The following is a 26045-nucleotide window of genomic DNA, read 5'->3' as shown; positions in this document are numbered from 1 at the left end:
AATCAATACACAAAAAATGAGACAAAAATAAATTCATTCTTCTTACTGATTTTCTTTAATTTATTTTCATTGTCATTATCACATTATTTAATTATAAATAGATCGGACAAGATAAAAAATAGAGTAATTTATAAAGCATTATATATCACCTTAATATCCAGTTAACACATAGGCTATCTTCTCAATTTTCCTCTTTGACACATTCACATATTTTATTCCCTTGCACATTCATTAAAAATCAAATACATTTTGATTCATTCATAAAATCAACATCCTTACACTGCCTACATATCATCAAATGACAGTTCATTCATGCAGAAATCATCTCCAAATGAATACCATATAAATTCACTTGTAAGTTGAGTCAAACTGTAAACAATACACGCCCTAATCTGTCATCCCATTATGTTCCAGCAAATCAAGGTCTATATTGTTTGCTCAACTGATTACTCTTAAATAAATTGCTAGACCAAGGTCTGTTAGCATATTATGTGATGTCAAATCTGGGTCTGTGCAGTTTGCAGTTGGGTTAACTTGCAGGTGAGTATAATAATTAACAATAAAATATAATAAATGACCTCTTTATCATTCCAACATATTAGTACTAATTACACAAATATAAGAAAATTTAGTGAACTAATCTGGTTAAGAACTGAGGGGAATAAACATAGAAACACCATAGCCAAGTGCTACTGCAACTGCCTTTCTTTCAATGTACAACACTGGTCCTATATTAAATAAAAAGCACAAAGAAAAGAATTAAGCCAGTCATTATCATTTATAAGTTCTCTGTCATCATTAAAATTTCAGGTCTCTAATACACTGATTCCATTATTGGTATAGCTGGGCTTGAAACCATCAGTAGTTATTAGCCCTAGGCTAGTAAATTGACCTTCCTACTTGTAAGTTTATAATTTTGGTAGTCCTAGTAATAAAATTTCTGTATTCATCACTATATTTGTAAATGATTATTAATGAAACTGACAGGCAAAGTTTTCTAAGATTTCATGCTGCAGAAGAGGCACAAGTGATATATCATTCATTGATATTACCAGTAACATTGTTGCAGCAGTCTGAGTGAACTAACTAATTAAAATCAATGCAGTCTGGGTTAGTGACCTACTTTTGGAATGGCTTAGTTATTCTTCAAATTCAGCCACATACCAATTTTTTTTAGAGTTTTTGTGAAATATGGTCAAAGAAACCAAGAATGTAACAAATAAATGACTGAACACAGAAAAGTCACTCAGGTATGAAAATTTGGTCACAATGACCTAATTTTGGTATGGTACTTCTCTTGATATGCATCCACACAGCAAATTTCACAAGTGAAGGTGAAATAGAGTCAAAGAAATTGAGGAAGTCATTAACAGCTTTAAAAAAATGCCATGTCACTCAGGCTTGACTATATGGTCACACTGATCTGGTGTTGGCATGGTAGAGTTGCTCTAATTCAAGGGAAAGTCCATGTTATTTACTTATTTATTACATTGAGTATGTAGAAGACAGGGGTTCTTAATAGACACATACCTTTAGGTTTTGACACTTGGAATTTAAATCTGACCTATTTCTGACATACGGAAATTCTGACCTGTGTGTTTTTATGATGCGTAGATTTGGCCATAGCATCAATCTCACATGCCTTTGATTTGCCTTAGGCTAGGTTTTTTACTGAGTGTGCACTGTCTATAATAAATTTACTGTAAGAGATAGTAATTGGCATCTGCTCAACAGTAGCTTACACCTTGCTGGTCAATAATTTTGCACCCAAGACCAATATGAACTGGGCAGAGCAAACAGGTCACTGTTGCCATGCTTAGGTGTAACTGAATTAAGGTTAGAGTGTTTTGAGATTATCTGTCAGCATTTGTTTGATTGTACATCAAATTATAACCAATCAGACAAAACTGTGGAACATATGGTGGCTTGTGAAACCAGTTGTCAAAAGTAAGTGGACCCACTTTAACTTTTTCTTTTTTCATTTGCTCTATTTGGCAATACATTTAAAAATTCAGAATCATTTACGACTTGACTGGATTCACTTCTGATAAAATATCGGCATTTGTTTTGCAATTCAAATTATAATCATTTAAACAAAACTGAAAAATATGGCGGCTTGCAAACCCAGTTGTCACAGTTGACAAATTTTAAATTGTTTTATTGTTGATTAATTTGCTTCATTTGGCAAAACATTTAAAAATGTGTGTTTAATTAATCATTCAGTAAAAATTTCTCAGTGAATACATCTGAACCTTAAAATCATGACGATACATTTTCTATTCTGTCGCAGTCTCAGAAACTACCTGCCAGTGATGAATTTTCTGACCTTCAGACTCCAGAAAAGCAGAAGGAGCATGAGACAAGAAATCAGTTGGTTCCATGAAAAATGAACAATCACAGCTATAAGCTCGTGACTGTCCAAAATAAAGGACTCATAAGATTTCAGTTTGGAAATCTGTTTAGAATCCTGGAAATTTTTATATTTCTACAAAATAATTCACTTAAAAGTATCATATCGTCACTGACGGCCATAATCAGAGACTAATCATGGTGTCACAAAGTCAGTTTGATTACAGTGGTTACATGCAATTCCAAGCTGAAACTCATGATAATAATACTTCCATGCTGAACAAATTACTAACTAGACATTTCTGATGCGGAAGATATGCTGGAATGATGTTTTTAATACTTAGCTCAAGTTTCAGAATGGCTGAAATAATTCTTCCCAAGATGCATCCACATTCCAATCTTCATAAGTGGAGGTGAAATTGCTAAAATAAGATACTGAATAGGTAACAAATGAACAAACAAATAAATGAACAAACACATGTGCTATCAAGCAAAATGCTCTATCTCCTTCATCTCATTGGTATGGGGATATTTATCAATAAGTATGCAATAATAGTAATGTACATTGAATTGTTATGCCCTAACATACTAATAGTGTCAAAGTAAGTTATTACAAATACATTAGTATTACTTGTATATATACTTTGAATAGATAACATATGAAACACAACAATATAATGTCCCTATGTGCTTTATACATCTATTAATTCAAGCATTATTATGATTGCTATAAAATATTAGTTCCAGTTTTATCAGACTGAAAAGATTGTTATTGCAGATTTAGTCAGGTGAAATATCTGAGTGAGCTGCTTAACAACAAGTGTGAATATCTTCTTATCCTTTTATATAAATTACAATGGTTTCCAAATGCTCCACCTAAGGGAAGAGCCAGTTGAACACATCAGAATTTTTTTTATTTCTTTCAATTTTAAAATATCAATTTACAGAAGGATATAATGAAAAGTATTAACATAGTGAAAATAGGTAACTTCATGTTCATTATTCATTTTCTTTTTTAAACAACATATTTTTATCAATAAATATCCAAGCTACATCAACTTGTTTATATTTCTGATGATTGGCAAAAATCATTTCAATCTGTTTCTAGCAATTTTGTTTTTCTATTAATCTGAGCCTAATGTTAAGAAAGATATACATGAGAAACTAAATGCCTAAAATTTGTATAAAACATATTTTGAAACAAATATTTTAAAGCATTTACATTGAAATATCACCTTCCATACCCTCATATAAATCAATAACTGAACTACTATTTGGAAATGTTCACACTAATTTGGTGTGAAACTGCACATGCATACATCAATAAAAAATTCATATTAGAAAGAAATAATGAAAAAGGTGACTGAATTTATCTCTAGCATATCAGGGCTGCTCCATTTCAAATTAGATGGTACCCAGGGAAGGCAGTTTAAAAAAATAAATGCCAGGATACTTTGATTTCACAGAGTTCATACTAAAATGATAAGAAGTTTCTAATTTGCATCTCTGGGTGAGTACCCCACTTTAAAAGTGCCTTCCCTGCGTTCCATGTATGTTTTAATGGAAGAGCCTTCAAGATGGCAGAGTTTTTGGGGTTTCCCTCTGGATAAAAGTTTCCAATCTTTACTGCTATCTACAGGATGCGCCAATCTTGCCTTGATAATTCCTCTTCACTGTTTATTGTTGTTGTGGGATTTAACCCCATTTTTCAGCACACAATAGGCTATACATGGTGGCCAGTATTAATGGTGGAGGAAGAACCTGGGAAAATCACGGAAAGAACCACCGACCCATGAGAAGCTACTGGCAAGCTTTCTCGCATACCCACACTGACTGAATCCGAGACTCAAACCAATGCAGATGGAGGTGAGATGGCAGTGATCCGGAACAGTGAGTGCTTTAGACCACTCGGCCACTCAGGGCCCCTTCTTCACTGTTTAAATTGTTATCTCAGACTTCAATATGTCTGCACAAGAAATTCATCAATGCATTTATGAGACACAGTCAAGCACTTAAGAAAATTTAGCTATCAGCGTCTGATTTTTGTGGGCTTAATGCCATTTTTCAGCACATGATAGGCTATATGTAGCAGTCAGTATACCTGGGGGAGAAGGAACCGGGAAAAACAACCAACCCATGGGAAGCTACTTGCAAGCTATCTTACATACCCACATAAGCTGAGTCTGAGATTCAGCAACATGCAGACAGAGGTGAGATGATTGTTTTGAAGTACAAATTGAATCCAATATCGCTATTTGTTTAATTTCAATAAAACTATGAATGTAACAAGAGTCACTCGATGGGACTGGGTAAAAAGAATTTCCTGACATTCAAGGTAAGATTATTTAGTCCCTTCAACTGTTTTGTGTTGAAGGATTCTAAAATTCTTCAGCAATAACAAGATTTTCAAATCAGCTGTTGTGATACGCATATTAGGTATCAGTTTGGCACCATCTTCATTTGGGAAAAAGTAACTTTTGGGTGAAAACTCCATTAAGGTGCAGTAGTGAAAGCAAGATCTTTAAAACAGACATCATGGCAGCCATATTGGATGTACTACAGGCACCATTTTGATTTATCACCTACTTGGTATCATACGATGTCTATTAGCCAAAACCCCATGATGATACAGCAATCCATTTGGAGTGGAGCAAAGATAACAACATTTTCAAGATATGCCTTTCCATTCGAAGGAGTAGCAAAAATAAGATTTTGAAGATGGCTGTTATGGGTTGCTGCATTGGACATCAGAATTAGCACCATTTTGATTTGAAGATATCATACAAAGTCTTGTAGTAAAAACTTCATGTCCTTATAACCACACATTCAGGAAGAATAGCCATAACATCACTTTCAGGATGACCATATTGTATGTCAGATCAAAATAATAAGACCCAGAAGTTGTTTTAGGGTTTAACATCATTTTTCAGCACAAGATAGGCTATACATGGCAGCCAGAATAAATGGTGGAGGAAGAACCCAGGAAAACACCAGAAAGAACCTTGTAGTGACTGTACACATTACGAGTTATAGATGTTGTTGTGGGGTTTAATGCCATTTTTCAGCACAACATAGGCTATACATGGCGGCCAGTAATAATGGTGGAGGGAGAAACAGGGAAAAAAAACCTAAAGAACCACCAACCCATGAGAAGCTACTGGCAAGCTTTCTCACATACCCACATTGGCCAAGCCCGAGACTCAAACCCATGCCAACAGAGATGAGACGGCAGTGATCCATAAGGGAAAGCGCTTTAGAAGCATGTTAGTAAAACTCCATGTCAATTATTACCAACCACTTAGAAGGAGGACTTTGAAAGTAAAAATAGCAACCATATTGGATGTACAACTGGCAGCATTTTCATTTAGGAGTAACTAATTAGCATAAGAAGTCTCCTGGTGAAAACCCCATGCTGATATAGCCATCCATTCAAAAAGGAGTAGAGATAATATTTTCAAAATATAACTTTCCATTCAGGAGAATAATTAGATTTTCAAGATGGCTGCTGTAGTGGCTATATTGGATATCAGATCAGCACCATTTTCATTTATGACCAAGTTGACATCATATGAAGTCTTTCTGTTAAATCCCAACAGTGATATCACTTTAGTGATAACAAGCTTTCATGATGACCATTGTGGCAGCCATATTGGGCTCCAGATCAGTGCCATTTTTATTTAGGACCAACTAGAACATCACAAGTCTGTTTTTCAGTAAAACCACCATGTTGATGTGACCATCCATTCAGGAAAGGCAGCAATAACAATATTAAAAAAATGGCTGCTTTGGTAACCATACTGGATATCAGATCAGCAACATTTCAATTTAGGATCAACTAGACATCATAAAAAGTCTTTCTGCAAAAAACCCATGTTGATTAAGAAGCATTTAGAAGGAGTAGCATTAACATAATTTTCAAGACTGTTCACATACTGGCCATACTGAATGTCAGCATTGCACCATTTTCATTAGGGACCAATCAGACATCATAAGAAGACATTCTGATGGAGCAGTGATAACAAGATTTTCATGATGGATACCATGGCAGCTATAATGGACGTGCAACCAGTATCATTTTTATCTAGGACCAACAAGACCATTTGTTGAATGTGTGTGTAAAGTTTAATGACAATCCTCCAAGTAGTTTAGGAGGAGTAGCAATAAAAAAAACATGTACTAATGGACGGCTGACAACATACCTTTCCACCAACTCTTCTGATCTATGACCAGTAGAGGTAAAAACTGACAAATTTTACCTGTAGTAAAAAAATGTTATTGCACCCTGTAATTGTTACTTCATATAAATGAGTTTCTGGACAAAATAAATGTTTCCTCCTGCAAAGCATGATTTCTGTTTGTATGGTGCAACCAAAATTTTTGTTTTTCTACTCTGGCATCTTCCCAATATACATTATACCAGGTGAGCTGGATCCAATTTAAAATGACAAAAGGGAGTAATGCGCATCTCAGCCCAAAATTAAAGCACAGTGATGACAAGCCTTAAGAACTGGATTAATATCACCAATTTGTCCCTAGACTTCAACTCATGGTTCCCACGCTTTTCTGAAGATAAATTTCCATGTCATTTCCAGGGTTTTTCAAGGAAGAACTTGTTTTTCAAGGTTCACATATGACCATAATTGAATGGAAATAATGAACAGTTTAGATTATAAAAAAATGAATCTTGTAAATCTAAAGATGTTTCTATTTCAAGACTCTCCAAAACATCTAAGTAAAAAAAGATGATCATGTACAAAACCAAAAAATGTATCACACAAAACAAGTTTGATTATATTCCTAGAAATGGGCATGTAAGGTCATTACAATGTACAGAATACAAATTCTAATTATGCTGACCTGTATTATATCGCAACGTGGAAACAATATAATGAACATAAATTTGTTTTGTTTCTTTTCAAACCTTTAATTCTAAATAATTATATAACAATGTATATGCATGTTATACAAAGTAAAATTTCCTATCACAGTATGAAAAAACAATAAATGTAAAACATTAGAATCTTATCTTGTAAGAAAAACTTTGAATTTATCTGTGCCAATAAAATCCCAAACAAGATTTTTCAAATAATTTAACTCCTTAAGACGATTTGGTCCAAAATTTATCATTTCAGAAACATTTACAAAAGGGGTTGATTTAAATTTTGACAAAAGACCTTCAGATTTATAATTGCTGTACTATAAAGAACTGAATTTTCTGTAAAATCAACTTGTCTTCTTGTAATTCGATAAACCAGTCCCCAAACTTGTACTGATACCAGCTCGTATCATCTTTTAGTTTAATACAAGGGACAACAATTTACCCATTTCTCCGGCATTCCATTTAAGATCTGAAACCAATGCTTCCAGCCACATGTCACTGTGTAATAGTTTCTCACCAAGTTTCAGCTCAGATTCAACATTTTGGACAACAAAGTTGGCTTAAAATGAATAGCAATCCATTTTCTAATCTGGATTTCCTCCACATATTCCCACCCCCTGCACATTTAGGTTGGGTTGTGGGGTCAGAGAAATTGCATATATAAAACATGGAATTTGCTGCCACTGTAATAGGCCTAGCGGCATATGGTAGTCGCTTACTAGCGGACCTAGCAAATTTAAACGATGTTATCTCGACTCATACCTGCATCAAATTGATAGGAAAATGATTTTCTCTGAAATTGCAAGTATTATTATGGTTATATCTTTAACCCACTCACAGTCTAGATGAAAGTATAGCATATATGAAACCTAGTCCTGTAAAAGCCATTTGTATTACTTGTCACATGACTTCACGAATCTCAATAGTCACATGATATCAACAGCACAATCCTTTTTAATGTTGTTGTACGAAAGTCAATTATATTAAATGAAAGTCAGATACCTTTTGTAAAAACCAGAAAGAACATATAATTCTCAACATATTTGGAAAACAACGACAAGAAACCTGTTGCTGTCGCTGCAATCTGGCCAGTCAGATTCATCAAGCAGAGAGCACAAATTAACGTGGTAGTCATGTGATACATATAGAATCTATGTTGGGGTTTGGACCGAGACAAAGAAATCCCAGTCAAGGGCTTACATTTGTCTCCCCACGAGGCAAGATTATTTTTCTCACCAAATATTTTCCTTTAAAGTAAAAAGAACTCTTCACTAGTGTAATATAGTTCATGTCTAGTTTACATGTGGCTCATTAATACAAATATGTCATTGAGGGCTGTGATGTGACGTTGCATCCGAAGTACACAATTTGTATGCGTGAGCAAAGAAGAAAAACAACATAAAACGTTGCATACATACCAGCAAGATACTTACGCTCCTCTTCTGACAATCGTATACTCATTATTCCCACTATGAAAACAAAGTCATATGGACAGCGTTCTTTTGCATACATGGGCCCAGCAATGTGGAATGAATTGCCCAATGAACTTAGACACAAAGACACAGTAATCACATTCAAGAGGGCTCTCAAAACTCACTTATTTCGACTGCAAGAACAAACTTAAAAGACTGAATAATGTTTCCTACCTTAAATATTCTCTGCATGTTTTTTTAATGTTTTCTAATTTCTTGGTGTTTGTTTTTGTAATCATTTCATTATATGTTTTTTATCTTATAGGTGTTGTCTAATGTTGTAAAGCACTTAGAGCTTCTAAAAATTAGGCGCTATACAAAGTCCTCATTATTATTATTATTATTATAATAATGAGGTATTATCACTTTTAATATATGAATGTTGTATGATATTAACAATAAATAATTCATATTTATTACAAGAAAATGTTTCATTTTTGTCAGTTCCAATTTTGAAAAGTTATATTGTAAATAATTAAACGATACTGGGTACACATCTCTACTGTAGTTATACTTAATATAAGCTGTAACAAAGAGTAAGGTTGCATTAGATTATTCATGGGTAATTAGAGATCTGTGTCACTATCGTATATAACTCTCCTTTTCTTTCGAGGTGAAACTGTTTTGTGACATACTTGTGTTGTAATTAATTGTATTGTAATTAATACTGATTGTAAAATTATCCCCATGTATGAAAGACCCTCCAAATATGGACCCTAGCAGATAATAATGTGCTGAACTTTCAAGTTCTTGGTTTATATGAAAATTACTTTTTCTGCCTTGGAAATATGGCAAGTGCTACCGTGAAATTTGCTTATAGATTAATGTGTGGACAGAAAAATCATTCCTTCTAACTGGTAAATGTATTATTTATCATTAAAGATTGTAAGTATATGTTTGATTGAACTGGGGCACATTTCAGATGCTAAACAAAATTAAAAGAAAGCGTGTTTGACATAACACATCTCTGGCTGTTACTAAGTTTTCTGTAGACGTTGAGAGAGTTGGGATTTTTGTGGCCAGTGATGTGTATATCCTGAGTGTCCCTTGATGAATAGAATCTTTGTTGGGATTTTGGACCAAGACAAGGAAATTCCATTCATGGCGTTGTATCATTCATCTATAATTGTATAATTTTGTGTTCTTTCGATTTTGTATTTTTATTACAACCAGCATGTGACTTTCATTTAATATTTTTTTCTACAATGCTTGAAATGGGATATTAGATAGCATGTGACTACTGTATCTATGAGGTCATGAACATGTGGGTTCTGAAATTTGTGTATGACTACCAATGCAAATCACGAGTACCAGGTCAAATTTCATCAACGTCCTAGTTTTATTTTGTCTTTCAGCAGATTAAAGACATAACGATTTTAATACTTGCAATTTATGAGAAAATAAATAATTTTCATATCAATTTAATGCGAGTCTGACTTGATTTAACAATGTTTAAGTTTGCTAGGCCATCTGGTAAGAAGCGGCTATGCTTTGCTGACACCTTGTTGGCCTCTTGTGATGCTAGATTGGTTTTCATATCTTCCATGTAAGAAAAAATATGGATATCAAGCTGTCTGTTGGGGGAAAAAGTCTACTAGATGAATCTAATCCACTGACCATTTGGATTGACTCAACAAATGTGTTTATGGCAAGCACCCAGATGATCTATACTGCAGCCTCCAAATATTCTGGTCAGAACTCGTTCAATTCAGTTATGACTCAATTACGTAATTGTTCGGGCATCAAGTGGTGGCAGAAAATTCCAGGGTTTTCCCGACTTACATAAATATTTACAAAATTCAAGGACTTATCACGGTCGTAAAAAAAAGTATCATTGCTCCCAACTTTTTCCCCGAAAGCATGGGAACCCTGAATAATACATCTGCATTTGTGAAAGTGTTGCTACTTAAGGCAGAAGAAAATCAGCTGAAGATCAACTTTAACACTCCAGGAAGTTCAGCTATATCCGTTTCTCTATTTACACTGATCACAATATCTGCTTTTAAATTTGAAGACATTTTTTCCACATTTAGAGCCTCTGGGCCTCTCTGCTTACATCAAGAAGTCATTCCAAATTCTTTGTTTAAATAATCAATATCATTCTTGTCCACAGCTTCATATAAATCTGGACGTCCTAAAAGTGATATTGCCATTCGTAGTGTACTCCAGATATTTTGTGACATGACAACATGTGGATCCTTAAGACCATGACTTTGCTTCTGCATGTTGAGGGCTGTCAGGAAATGCTCCACAGCTTCCCTGCAACAACAAAAACAACAACATAACATGCACAAATTCAAACAATTACTATGATTTCTGTGTGAACCATGGATTACCAATTTCATGGACATTATGCTTGCTACAAACTATAATTTAAACACCCAACAAGTACTGATTCATCTATGAAGATAAAGAAAACTCCTTTCAAAAAGTAAATCAATGACTTGAGTTATCAGCAAGTGGCATTGCTTTATAACACCATAATAAGTGATAGCCACATCAATAACAGTATCAATAGTATGCCCAGATTTATCTAGATTCTAACTGAACTTCAGTAAAATGTACTGATTGCACATGGGTGATGGTGATTGCACTTGAGGTTGATGTCTCTAGCTTTCTCTTTTATCTTCTGTTTGAATAAACATGACTTTCCAGGTAGATTTAAATTGATTATCCTTTGAATACTGAAAATGAATTTAGTTTAGTAACTACACACACACACACACACACACACACACATATACATATATACATACATACATCCAGATATATATATATATATATATATATATATATATATATATATATATATATATATATATATATATATATATATATATATATATATCAAGATTAATGATATAGTTTAAAAGTCCATATATATTGTTCAGATAAAGTTGTTGTTGTTGTAAGGTTTAACGCCATTTTTCAGCACAAGATAGGCTATACATGGCGGCCAGTGTAACTGGTGGAGGAAGAACCCTGGAAAACCCATGGAAGAACCACCGACCCACAAGAAGCTACTAGCAGGCTTTCCCACGTACCTACGCTAGCCGAGCCTTGGACTCGAACCCAGGCAGACAGAGATGAGGTGGCAGTGATCCAGAACATTGAGCGCTCTAGACCACTCGGGGCCCCACCAGATAAAGTTGAGATTACTAATTTAGTTTAACAAGTCCATATATAATGCTGATATAAATGATTTAGTTATTGTTTAGATAACTGATTGCACGTACAATGACTTGATAAAAAAGGTCAAACTTCCTCTTAAAAGCCAGATAATCAAACAGCCATATGACCTATTTCACACGATGTTTCTGCAAGTATTACAAAGAGGAAAGTGTTAATTCTTCAATTCAGTCCATATTTAAAAAATGGAAGGTAATATACATAAGAATTATTACAGAGACAGAACATTTCACATAAATATTTGTTTTAAATGAAATTTAAAAAATGATTTGAATGTTGTCATCTTTGCAAGTCATGCAATGTTTCTTACATTAACAGACATATGACGCAATTACCTGATATTATGTAAAGCAATTTTTCCCACATTAACATGTAATGCATATTTATTTGCTTTTGTTAGTTAGATTTATTTTATTTTATTACATGCTACTGTAATGTAACATTGTATATTGGACTTGACTTTGTCCAAAACTGAGTTCATTTCTGCTTGACCCAAATAGACTTTATTTTATTTTATTTACTGTAAACAACTAATACATAGCTAAATTATTCTCTATATGTATGGGTTTAAAATCAGTACTGTTATTAATAGAAGACGTAAATATGTTTATTTGGGTCTAGGTTTTGGAATTTCCTGGGTGAATTATGCATAATCCAGGTTATTGTTTTGTAAACATCAATATCATACTAGCAGGTTATTTTCCATTAGGTAATGTTTATTTACAGAAAATGTTAATTGTTACCTGAGGTCAGGTAGAAAACTATATATAGTGTTGTTGTTGTTGTAAACAAAAATTTTCAGCACACGATAGGCTATACATGGCGGCCAGTATTAATAGTGGAGGAAGAACCTGGGAAAACCCCGGAAAGAACCATCGACCCATGAGAGGATATATATAGTGTAACTGAGAGGACTGCATCAGTTGCTTTAAGATCTAGCACCTTGAAATTATTTATTATGTTGTGTCCAGATGGGCTGAATTTTATTTCTTCAAATTATTGAATTAAGGTGATTATTTTCTCTGGAAATACCAATGTGCTCTGAAGAAAAAAATTTGGACAGAGACATAAACTGGAATTTATAGTGTATTCAAACCTGGAATTATATTTCTGTGATTCAACAAACGACTTGGCACATCAACACACTAGAAGCTATAACAGACATATCATCACCTTCGATTTTTGGATTTATTTTGGAATTTTTCTGAATTTTATTCAGGACTTCAAAATTACTAGGACTAGTGTCTGTAATTCTTGGATTATTGTGGGATTTAATTCGCAATACATTAAGTTCTTTTTTCTCCTTTTCAATTTGTATTCTAGGGAAATAAATTATTTGCTAGATTTTACAAAGCATGTTGTCTTTCCCTCTTTTCTGTTACTTATTTTAAGAGTATAGACTCATAACATACATCCATATTATGCAATTACCTGATATATCTCAAGCAATGTTTTCCCACATCAACAGACATATTATTCAATTATCTGATATCATGTCATGCAATGTTTTCCACACTAACATATATATGATGCAATTACCTGATATCATGTCATGAAATGTTTCCCACATATGCAATTACCTGATGTCATGCAATGTTTCCCACATTAACATACATGTGATGCAATTACCTGATATCATGTAATGCAATGTTACCACATTAATATAAATATGATGCAATTACCTGATATCAAGTCATGCAATGTTTCCCACATTAACATATATAAATATGAAATTGGTCAAAGCAACATCATATCGATGATATAGTGATTTTCTTTCTATATATGTTATTCATTCTAAAATGGTAAATAAGTAAATAAAAGTGATTTTATTTTATGTAGGTAGATCTAAGTAAGACATTTACTACCTCCATGTACAAAAACATGTGAAAATGATTAAAGTATTACAGAGGAACATTAGCATATCTACATTCAAACCAGAGTTGAAAACAGTTTGAAGCTTTTTCTTACTTGTGAGCTCCTAAATTTATACAGGCTATTCCCAAATTGTAACGAGAGCGTATAAATCCTGGGGCTATCTGCAGGGCATTGTGGTAAGCATCCACTGCTTCCTCACTACGGTTTCCATTGGCAAGTGTTGCGCCCAGTTTGTTCCAGAGCAAGGCATCCTTAAAAAGTATAATATGCAGTTTATATTCATATATGTACAGTTCACTTGCCATAATGTGGGGCAACATGAATAATGATGTATAAATGGAACACTAGTTAATGTGACCAATAAACTTGAGTCTTGAATCTGTTAAGGATTTACAAGAAAATACATCTGATCTCTAAATTTACTTATTCAGTTTATCTCTAACATCAACTAAAACTATTTTACTGTAAGTGCAATTCGGATTTAAAGAAAGGCATATGAAAACAACAATATATGCTGACTTATAAGTCCAACTGCAAACAGCACAAACCCCAATCTTCCATTGCATAATATACCTTGCAGATCTTGATCTAAGCACATTGTTAGGAGTAATCAGTTGAACAAACTGCATGGACACTGATCTGCTGGTGCATTACATGATAGCAGATCAGAGTCTATTTGCTTGCAGTTTACTTGACTTATGATTATATTCAGCATGTCAAAAGTTCCATGCCATCAGCTGGATCATTAATTTGGGTTATGAAACTTACAAACTAGCCTAATATGTATACCATATTGACTTGATCGAATAAAGCCTGTTAGTTCTTATTCAAAGGACAGAACCCTGCCCCATTATCTTGGCCTGTCTCAATAACATTTTTTGTAAGGTTATTATTTTGACTCAGAAAAAAAAAGAAAGATATATATATTTAAATTTTTTTTGGCTAAATACAGAAACTACTGAGATTACATTTTCATTGTATTTTGCTGCAAAATGTAACAAGAAAATGCTGCAAACTGAAAGATTACATATTTTACATTACATTTGCATAATTACACCCATTTTAAAATGCATAATTTTTCAGCTTGCAGCATTCTGAAAAACAGATTTTCCAATGGGATGGCTTACAAGGTTGTTTCAAAGCTGCAACAGACTGCCTGACAAGATATAATTATGAAGTTACACACTGAATAACAACAGATTTATAAATTTATTTTCTTCAAACATAATTGATTAATCAAGCTTAAACATAAGAAATCTGATCAGCAAGACTTGTTACATCGCTTTCCCATCCTGGCAATTTTCATTTAGTGTTAGTTTTTTATGGGTACCAAATATACTCCATATATGTCAATTCCAACGGCACAGATCTGTCTTCACAAAATGAACTGGCTCATCTTGGTCTATGCAGTTTATTAGAAGCAATCAGCACAAATAACAACAAAGACCCTTATCTGCTTTCATATTATGTGATGGCAGATGAGGGACTATGTTGTTTGCAGTGGACTTTGACTTATAAGCAATTATATATGGTACAAGTTTTCTTATATTCATGGTTGCTGCAAGCCACAAATTTATGAAACAACAGGACACCTTACAAAATCAATGAATTTAAGCATCAATGAAAAGGTTATTTATTGAAAACCACAGAAATTGGTACCCATAATAATTATCACAATATTGAAGAACTGGAATATGTTGATGGGTCAGTGGGAATGACCTAATAATTACCTTTGGCCTGATTTGTAATGCAGCTGAGAAGCAGTCCACTGCTTTGTCATATTCTCCACTCAGATTAAACAGCACACCCAGACCACACTAGAAATTGTGAGGAAAAATGACAACAGTATTAACAGAGTACAATATAATAAACGTTTTTGAACAGAACCTAGTAATAACTGAACAATTTTATGATTCATTTATCATAATTTTCCACAAGGAAGTGAAACTGGAACAAATGCCAAATGCTTTGTCATATTCTCCACTCAAATTAAACAGCACACCCAGACTACACTAAAAATTGTGAAGAAAAACAACAACAGTATTAACATAGTATAATAAAATATACATAGTGGTGCAGAACCTAATATGGATGTAATAACTAAAAAAAACTGAATCATTGATCACAATTTTCCACGAGGAAGGGAAATTGGAACAAATGCCATCTGTTTCATAAAATACAACTTGTATAATTTTAAGTCTTCAAGTTCCAATGCATTCACAGCATCAATGTACAAATACTTAAACTCCATTGCCAATAATTCCTTTTATAACTTTGGTACAAAAAAACAAAGATGTTTTGTATTGCTAAAAGTATCAATATGGTGTATCAAACCCTTTTTCTATATTTGGCAAGCACTACAGGAAATCAGTCTTGTGTGATTGAGACACTTCTGACTCAGGTTTTTTCTCTCCCACTTCAGCTGTACTTAAACATCAGAACTGCATGGGCTGAGTATTTACATAGCTCAAATATTTTAACCTCAAAACATTAGTCAATCAAATACACATAACTCAATGATTCTCCCAGTCTTGTAAATATTTTCATACCTGCAATCTCAGCAGCCCCATTAACTAGCCAGTCAAAGTCACTGATCTGCTTCCCTCTGCAGTGCTACAAACTACCATGACAATCAAAGTCACTGATCTGCTTCCCTCAGCAGTGCTACAAACTACCAAGTCAGTCAAAGTCACCGATCTGCTTCCCTCAGCAGTGCTACAAACTACCAAGTCAGTCAAAGTCACTGATCTGCTTCCCTCAGCAGTGCTACAAACTACCAAGTCAGTCCAAGTCACTGATCTGCTTCCCTCAGCAGTGCTACAAACTACCAAGACAGTCAAAGTCACCGGTCTGCCTCACTCAGCAGCTATCAATGTTGATTATTTCACACAAATAATTTGCCCCTTTAGTAACAGCAGTTTTAAAAAATAAAAAAAATGCATGGATTCACCAAAAACATATATTATTTAAATCTTCATACCAAATTGGTATAATTATTACAAAGGAAACACGAACAAAATATTGAGTGATTCTAATATATGACAACTGATGGTCTTGTATTTGTGCACTTCTGAACAAAGATTATGGCATGTGGACTAAAGCTTTGACTATGTATTATTATGTATATTTAATTTATATTATGAGCTTGACCTTTATCCGTGACCAAGGATAGGATAGAATTTTGGCCTGCATGACTCTTGTCATGACTGAGAGTTGTGCCTACCGGATTAATGTCATTTTAAAAAAAAAGCTGTTTACTTGAATTTAAGTTCAAGGCCTAAACTTGTTTCTCAATTAGTGAAAATTTTCCATGAGAAATCATTAATTTTCCAGAACATTTGGTTGTTTCATAGGTCAGGTGACATTTTGACAGCTTGAACATAAAGAGGTTTTAGTAAACAATTCTTTATAATTGTATCAAGTTCAGTATACGGAATCACTTATTGTTGTGTTCTAATATAATCTGAGAGGAATTATTTAAATTATTCACTGGAATTACAAACTGCTCACTGACTTTTGGACTAAAACACTACCTTGGGATTATTGTGAATTCAAAAACATTCTTGAAATATATCATTGTGATCTAGCAAGACAATTGGTACACCTGCACATTCAAGACTACATTGATTCATTTGGAATACATTTTTGAACATATGATACAACTTTTAGGATTTTTGGGTGGATTTATTTCACAATACTGTAAATTCCTTCAAAAATTTCCATTTGTAACTTAAAGAAATAAACTATTTGTTAATTTTACTTCTTTCTGTTACTTAGTATAAGACCACAGTCATAACAGTATGTATGTATGTATGTATGTATGTATGTATGTATGTACAGCATGGGAAATGCAAGAGTATATGCCTAATCTTTTGAAAACAAGGATTTTTTTAAAAGAACCACAACCAATTTAGATATAAAGCACACCATAACATATATGCACTATAAAATTTCTTCAGTAAAATCATTATTAACTGACACCAACTATGTATGGTACATAAAATCAAATGGGTCTATTAACCTAATCGTGATATCTTAATATGGCATGATCAACTTTGATCCAAGATTAAAATTAATCCAAAGCATAGAATTATACCATGAACATGGCAGACCGCTGGAAACTGAATACATACAAAAAATACAATAGTTTAAATTTATACCAAAAGTAGCTCTAAGAAAACTACAGGATTGGGTTCCTTCTCTTGCAGTTTCCAAATTGAGATTATATTAAATACTACTGAGACCATGTTATGTGGAGCAAACAAATCACAATGGAAATAAAATTATTTGCTAAAAGCTCAGCACTTCACAACATGCTGCCACCTGTGCTGTAGCAAATTTCAGATAGTTGTTGTGCTTAATTTTGGTCTGTTAAGGTGAACTGCAGTTGTTTAATGTAATGACTTTTAGCTTAAGTATTGGTCAAAGATAATGTTTACTTTCATGACTTTTTATGGAGTAAAGAATCTATAGCTTACCAGAGAGGCTAAGTCAATGATTGCCTGGCATCAAAGTTTTTGGTCACTATAAAATTACTATATATGAGTTTATAATAAATTATAAGTGTCCAGCCCTTAACCTAGAACAAGTCAATTTCATCTGTATCTGTGCATGTGTGTTATATCATAATTATTATATCATAACAAAGTGAGGTTGTTGTTGCTGTTGTTGGCTTTAATGCCATTTTTCAGCACAAGATAGGCTATACATGGCGGCCAGTATTGCTGGTGGAGGAAGAGCCTGGGAAACCCTGGGAAGAACCACTGACCCACAAGAAGCTACTGGCAAGCTTTTTCACGTACCCACCTAAGCCAAACCTAAGACTCGAACCCACACAGAAGTGAGATGGCAGTAATCCAGAACAGTGAGTGCTTTAGACCACTCAGCCACTCAGGGCCCCAACAAAGTTAGGTATCACAAAGTATGTTTTGGTTCTGTTATACCTACCATACATACTCACTTTTAAGTCAAGTTCAAATGCAAACAACATAGAACATATAGAACATAGTCTTTCATCACATAATGCACTGGCAGATCAGAGTCAATGTTACTTGTTCTACTAATTATTCTTATCAAACTTTACAAACCCAGACCTGCTGGCATATTATGCGATGGCAGATCTGGATTTGTGCAGTCTGCTGTAAACTCCACTTATAAGCAAGCATAGATGGTATATGACACAAAGGACTTTTTTTATATAGTTTTATATTGAACTGTTCATGGCTTTTTTCTCCAATACAAGTTTTTGTAATTGTTAATGGCCTTTTTTCCTCCATATGAGGTATTTGATACCTGGTTGTAACAAGTAAACAAACATTTCACTGTAATAATTATTCCTAACAGCTTTATTTTCAAACATCATTGACCACAGAACATGGCCATAAAACAATTAAAAAGTACTTCATTGTCAGAGCCCTTATGTCTGCATCCTTTCCTATTATGCTCGATGTCATGTGAAAGTACTTGCTCAGGTGCAGCATCTTCTGTTTAAAACTTTTCTTCTGCTCCTTTCATATATACAGTATTATAAAATCTACAGTATAATTGCACATCAGTACTATTTTGGCTATTTAGAGCCAAATAAGCTTAGGTATCCCACATAAAACATTCTTATCTTAGGTGTTTAGGCTCTAATTAATGGTAACAAAAGAAAGAGTGAAGACAATAAGCTTTGAAAAATTTAACAAATAGTTTATTTCCCTGGAAAAACGATGTAAGAATGAAAAAAAAAAGACCCTTATGGTTTTAAGAATCAAATCCAGAAATAATCCAAGAATAATCCACAAATTACATTTTAGAAGTCCTAGTAATGAAATGTTCTAATGAATTCAAGTTCGAGTCCTGAAAAAAAATCCTAAATGGAAGGTGATTATGTATACTGTAGTCAGTATGGTGCTGTAGCATCTACAGTTCTTTGTTATTCCACAGACAATATTCGGGTGTTTGAATTTCCAAATAAAATTTAAAGAAACGTTTTTGTCCAAGAATTCTGCATGAGCACTCAAATATTTCCAGGAAAAAGAATTAATCTTTCAGAATCCAAATAATCTGAATAAAAATTAAATCATAACTATAAACTGGTCACAAATAAACACTTTTCCAGTGTCCAAGATAAAAGCACAAACTGAGGAATATCTCTCTAAACATCACTAATAAATCTAACTACTGCTCAATTTTGGAAAACCCAGAATAGGGCTGTTTACAATCTAAAGTCACACACTCCCAGTATAACCTTGATAAAAACCAATCATTTTACTCCAAGAATAAGATAAAAATATAAAGTTGTTTACTTGTCTCAGTGATTTTTGAATCAAGGTCAGGAACTAAGTAAAAAAAAAAAAGAAACTGTTTCTATTATTAGGTATTTATGAAAAGATTCACATCAAACTGAATTTTCTTGAAATTATCAAATTCCTAGTAAACAAATCTACATTACATTGACATGTAATGATATTCAAAATTAAAAAAATCAATTAATTTAAATCAAATCAAATATACATAACAACATAAAAGATAAAAGACAAAAAAAAAATCATAAAGGCAAAATAGGATTTCAAAAACCTCAAAGCACAAAGTTCTTTTTATTTAAACCACACTCGCTTAAAAGTCCAAGACCTCCTCACCCACATTCAACATCATCATCGGAAACAGCCATAGGCAAAATGGCTGAGGATCTATGATTGCTAATCATATGACTATTTTTTGGTTTCATCAAGGTTAACACAAATTCCTCATCAGTTTTTCTTTGACATTCTTAAGTAAAAAGTAGGTACTTTTATAAAATGCAAATTGTTATGTTTGACAGTAATTTCATTCATCTTTTAAAACAATGAATACAGTAGTGGCAGTTCCCATTTTCTTGCTTTTTCTTCTTCCTTACCAATCACGTATGTACACATTGAAGTAGTTAAAAAGAAAGGTGGCAGGGGTCTCTCAGAATAGATGTGAGTGAATTCTTTCTAAGTGAATTATTATATTCCATTTCTACATAATCAAATTACTTTCTATCAACTGTTACATTATCAATAAACTTCCACCCTTATCTCAAGTGAATATTCTCAGGCACTATGTTTAAACATAATTTATATATAAAATAAAGTTTGCACTATTTCTAGCCAGTTCAATTTATCATATGCAATTAATGCTGTAAGTACTGTACAATAAATTACTTTCTGAAATACCTATAAAGCTAGTTGACACACTGTCCATAAAAACAGACCATGTGGGTTAAAAATTACAGATTGCACTAAAATATGAAAATTTTCATCAGCAACTCTTAACACCTGCCCTTTAAACCAATGTAAACAGGTAAACAAGATAAGGCAACTACTCATTGGTGAGCAATCTACAGTGGGTACTTTATAGGACTGTCTGAAAACTTAAAGCTACCTCAAACTTGAACCAAAGTCTTAATATTTGTTTTATTAGCAATAAAGACAACTAGCAATAACCATCAATGAATACACAGTTTATAAATGCTGACAATGAAAGACTGAACTCATGCACTCTTTTCTTGAACTCACACATTTAAATTTATTGCACTGTACTTTAATTTCTATATTAATACTCTAAGTTTATCTCCTCATCTTACATCTTAATATGCTGGCCTGCCTTGCAACCTTGTCTCTCTGAATCTGTGTAACAGTCCTTTAGGACTTGGTTATGCATGGGGGGTGGTCATATTCATACCAAAAACATGTTCTTGTCATATACAGGCCTGTAAAAATACATACCTGAACATCTGCATCTATCTCTCCTTGAGAAGACTGACGAGCTGCACGAAGGTAAAGACCCTGAACATCCTTGTGCTCTTCACTAAAAATACAAAAATTAATAAAATGCTTAATTTCTTCTACTGATACGACAAGGAAAAATTCTTACTATAAAGGCCATGCAAACAGATGTTGATTTCTTAAGTACCACATCAGTAGAGAATAGTTATGTGATTCTGTTTCAAGATTACATAAATGACAAAGTCTGCAATGAAGACATAAATGTGAAACAAGGTCAATGTTACCAGAACTGGGAAGCTTGTCACTTACCTTTATACCGAAGAAAAATTTGACTCTACTGGCAATATGCCCCCCTCCCCGAAGTCATTCAACAGAATGACAAAGTTTTATGTTGAGTAACAGCCAAGAAAATGGCAGCCAAGTGCTTGTTTTTTCAGTGACACACCAATGCAGCCTAAATGATCTGGCATGTGTAGGCAATGAACCTGTGATTCATGAATTAAGTCTGGCACTCTAGCAACTGAGCTACAGTGGCTTGCTCAAAATGAGTGAAAACTGAACTTGACCTGGGCGGTTTTAATGTAACACCTTGAACCAAATTTGGTTTGCTCCATTAAGTCCATCAAAAGCTATGGAGCTGAAGCAAAGTTTTGATGCAACTGAAGAGAAAGTTCCACATGAAACTAGAACCCCAACTCCAATAACTTTTGCTGGAAAAGCACTTTACTATTTAATAAAGTGTTTCTATGAGAATACTTATCCAATTACACAAATGTCTGGAAAATAAACTCATCTACCTCCTGAACCCAGCCATCCTAAAAAGATGAAAAAATTAGTCTTTTCCATCAATATACCATACAGACAATGGGAAGAAACTTCTACTCACTACCTCCCCTTACCACTGCAGGTAGACACCCATTAACCAGATACTTGCCTGTTTTATGCTGCACAACACATCAAAAAAGGATGCTTATATTTGTGGGAAGGTATGGAAGGGTTCTATATTGTTATGATTGGGGATATATTCTATGAGAAACATAATATTTGCTTTCTCCTTGGTATAAATTCCCTAATACATTAACATCAGGAGAATATGTAATAGAAGGAGGAAATGCTGAGTATCCAAACTCAACTTTGGTCAAGCTGCAAGGGAAGAATGGCTGGAATCCCTACATGATGAATAACCAACTCTCCATGACAGCAATACAACCAATGGTCACATCATCTGTAATGACCATACACAAGTAAAAAGAAATAAAGAATTCTTCTTACTAATAAAAAAACAGGGTGAATCTAGTGCAAGTACTAAACTCATGTCTGTAAAGAAGTTTTGCTAACATCAACAGGGAATTGTGGTCATCTGAGCTGCAACCACTGGACCTGACAAATTCATTTTTTGCCTCTGAAAAGCTAGTTCACAGAGTTAAAAACTTGAGAATGTTCACTATATGCCAGCCCACTGTCCAAGACCCACATTTTATGTCTGAATGCAAGTCTTGCTGAGATTGCCCTCATCTCAGGAGCTGAAATATTCATGAGGCATATCTGATCTTTTCAGACTTCAGATTATACCAAGCATTTTACCCACCTTAGCCACGATTCTAGACCTTTGTGGAGACTTCAGATTATACCAAGCATATTACCGACATTAGCCATGATTCTAGACCTTTGTGGAGACTTCAGATTATACCAAGCATATTACCGACATTAGCCATGATTCTAGACCTTAGTGGAGACTACAGATTATACCAAGCATATTACCGACATTAGCCACAATTCTAGACCTTAGTGGAGACTACAGATTATACCAAGCATATTACCGACATTAGCCACGATTCTAGACCTTAGTGGAGACTACAGATTATACCTAGCATATTACTGACATTAGCCACGATTCTAGACCTTAGTGGAGACTTCAGATTATACCAAGCATATTACCCACCTTAGCCACGATTCTAGACCTTTGTGGAGACTTCAGATTATACCAAGCATATTACTGACATTAGCCACGATTCTAGACCTTTGTGGTGACTTCAGATTATACCAAGCATATTACCGACATTAGCCACGATTCTAGACCTTTGTGGAGACTTCAGATTATACCAAGCATATTACCGACATTAGCCATGATTCTAGACCTTAGTGGAGACTTCAGATTATACCAAGCATATTACCGACATTAGCCATGATTCTAGACCTTAGTGGAGACTACAGATTATACCAAGCATATTACCGACATTAGCCATGATTCTAGACCTTTGTGGAGACTTCAGTTTATACCAAGCATATTACCCACCTTAGCCACGATTCTAGACCTTAGTGGAGACTACAGATTATACCAAGCATATTACCCACCTTAGCCACGATTCTAGACCTTAGTGGAGACTACAGATTATACCAAGCATATTACCGACATTAGCCATGATTCTAGACCTTAGTGGAGACTTCAGATTATACCAAGCATATTACCCACCTTAGCCACGATTCTAGACCTTTGTGGAGACTTCAGATTATACCAAGCATATTACCGACATTAGCCATGATTCTAGACCTTTGTGGAGACTTCAGATTATACCAAGCATATTACCCACCTTAGCCACGATTCTAGACCTTTGTGGAGACTTCAGATTATACCAAGCATATTACCCACCTTAGCCACGATTCTAGACCTTAGTGGAGACTTCAGATTATACCAAGCATATTACCCACCTTAGCCACGATTCTAGACCTTAGTGGAGACTACAGATTATACCAAGCATATTACCGACATTAGCCATGATTCTAGACCTTAGTGGAGACTTCAGATTATACCAAGCATATTACCCACCTTAGCCACGATTCTAGACCTTTGTGGAGACTTCAGATTATACCAAGCATATTACCGACATTAGCCACGATTCTAGACCTTTGTGGAGACTTCAGATTATACCAAGCATATTACCGACATTAGCCACAATTCTAGACCTTAGTGGAGACTACAGATTATACCAAGCATATTACCGACATTAGCCATGATTCTAGACCTTTGTGGAGACTTCAGATTATACCAAGCATATTACCGACATTAGCCATGATTCTAGACCTTAGTGGAGACTTCAGATTATACCAAGCATATTACCCACCTTAGCCACGATTCTAGACCTTAGTGGAGACTACAGATTATACCAAGCATATTACCGACATTAGCCATGATTCTAGACCTTTGTGGAGACTTCAGATTATACCAAGCATATTACCGACATTAGCCATGATTCTAGACCTTAGTGGAGACTTCAGATTATACCAAGCATATTACCCACCTTAGCCACGATTCTAGACCTTAGTGGAGACTACAGATTATACCAAGCATATTACCCACCTTAGCCACGATTCTAGACCTTAGTGGAGACTTCAGATTATACCAAGCATATTACCGACATTAGCCATGATTCTAGACCTTAGTGGAGACTACAGATTATACCAAGCATATTACCCACCTTAGCCATGATTCTAGACCTTTGTGGAGACTTCAGATTATACCAAGCATATTACCGACATTAGCCATGATTCTAGACCTTAGTGGAGACTTCAGATTATACCAAGCATATTACCTACCTTAGCCACGATTCTAGACCTTTGTGGAGACTTCAGATTATACCAAGCATATTACCGACATTAGCCATGATTCTAGACCTTAGTGGAGACTTCAGATTATACCAAGCATATTACCGACCTTAGCCACGATTCTAGACCTTTGTGGAGACTTCAGATTATACCAAGCATATTACCCACCTTAGCCATGATTCTAGACCTTAGTGGAGACTTCAGATTATACCAAGCATATTACCGACATTAGCCATGATTCTAGACCTTAGTGGAGACTTCAGATTATACCAAGCATATTACCGACCTTAGCCACGATTCTAGACCTTTGTGGAGACTTCAGATTATACCAAGCATATTACCCACCTTAGCCACGATTCTAGACCTTTGTGGAGACTTCAGATTATACCAAGCATATTACCCACCTTAGCCATGATTCTAGACCTTAGTGGAGACTTCAGATTATACCAAGCATATTACTGACATTAGCCACGATTCTAGACCTTTGTGGAGACTTCAGATTATACCAAGCATATTACCGACCTTAGCCACGATTCTAGACCTTTGTGGAGACTTCAGATTATACCAAGCATATTACTGACATTAGCCACGATTCTAGACCTTTGTGGAGACTTCAGTTTATACCAAGCATATTACTGACATTAGCCATGATTCTAGACCTTTGTGGAGACTTCAGATTATACCAAGCATACTACCCACCTTAGCCATGATTCAAGACCTTTGTGGAGACCTCAGATTATACCAAGCATATTACCGACATTAGCCATGATTCTAGACCTTAGTGGAGACTTCAGATTATACCAAGCATATTACCCACCTTAGCCACAATTCCAGACCTTTGTGGGGTTACATTTTCTTTCTGCCCTTTACCAGACAAAAGAGACATCATGTCCTTTAACTTGTGTACTTCAAGTAATTCTTTAGACTGCATACAGGGTCTTGCAA

The 26045-nt window shown here is 34.4% G+C and overlaps 1 protein-coding gene across 3 annotated transcripts in view; it reads right to left on the bottom strand.

The window, feature by feature from the left end:
- Positions 1-36: 36 nt before the first annotated feature.
- Positions 37-26045, bottom strand: part of LOC149781455 (peroxisomal targeting signal 1 receptor-like) — a 77049-nt gene continuing 51040 nt past the window's right edge. For all 3 annotated transcript variants that reach the window (XM_089935541.1, XM_089935540.1, XM_089935542.1), the window contains 4 exons: positions 21498-21579; positions 15495-15581; positions 13858-14015; positions 37-10959 (listed from right to left, as the gene is read on the bottom strand). In XM_089935541.1, coding sequence (XP_089791667.1) covers positions 10758-10959; positions 13858-14015; positions 15495-15581; positions 21498-21579 — 529 coding nt within the window. In that variant the 3' untranslated portion in view covers positions 37-10757. The remainder of the gene's footprint in view (positions 10960-13857; positions 14016-15494; positions 15582-21497; positions 21580-26045) is intronic.

Source organism: Sinohyriopsis cumingii, chromosome 15, assembly GCF_028554795.1.
Source record: "Sinohyriopsis cumingii isolate HCF-2022 chromosome 15, ASM2855479v2, whole genome shotgun sequence".
NCBI lineage: Eukaryota > Metazoa > Mollusca > Bivalvia > Unionida > Unionidae > Sinohyriopsis > Sinohyriopsis cumingii.
This window is presented reverse-complemented; position numbering and strand designations above follow the sequence as displayed.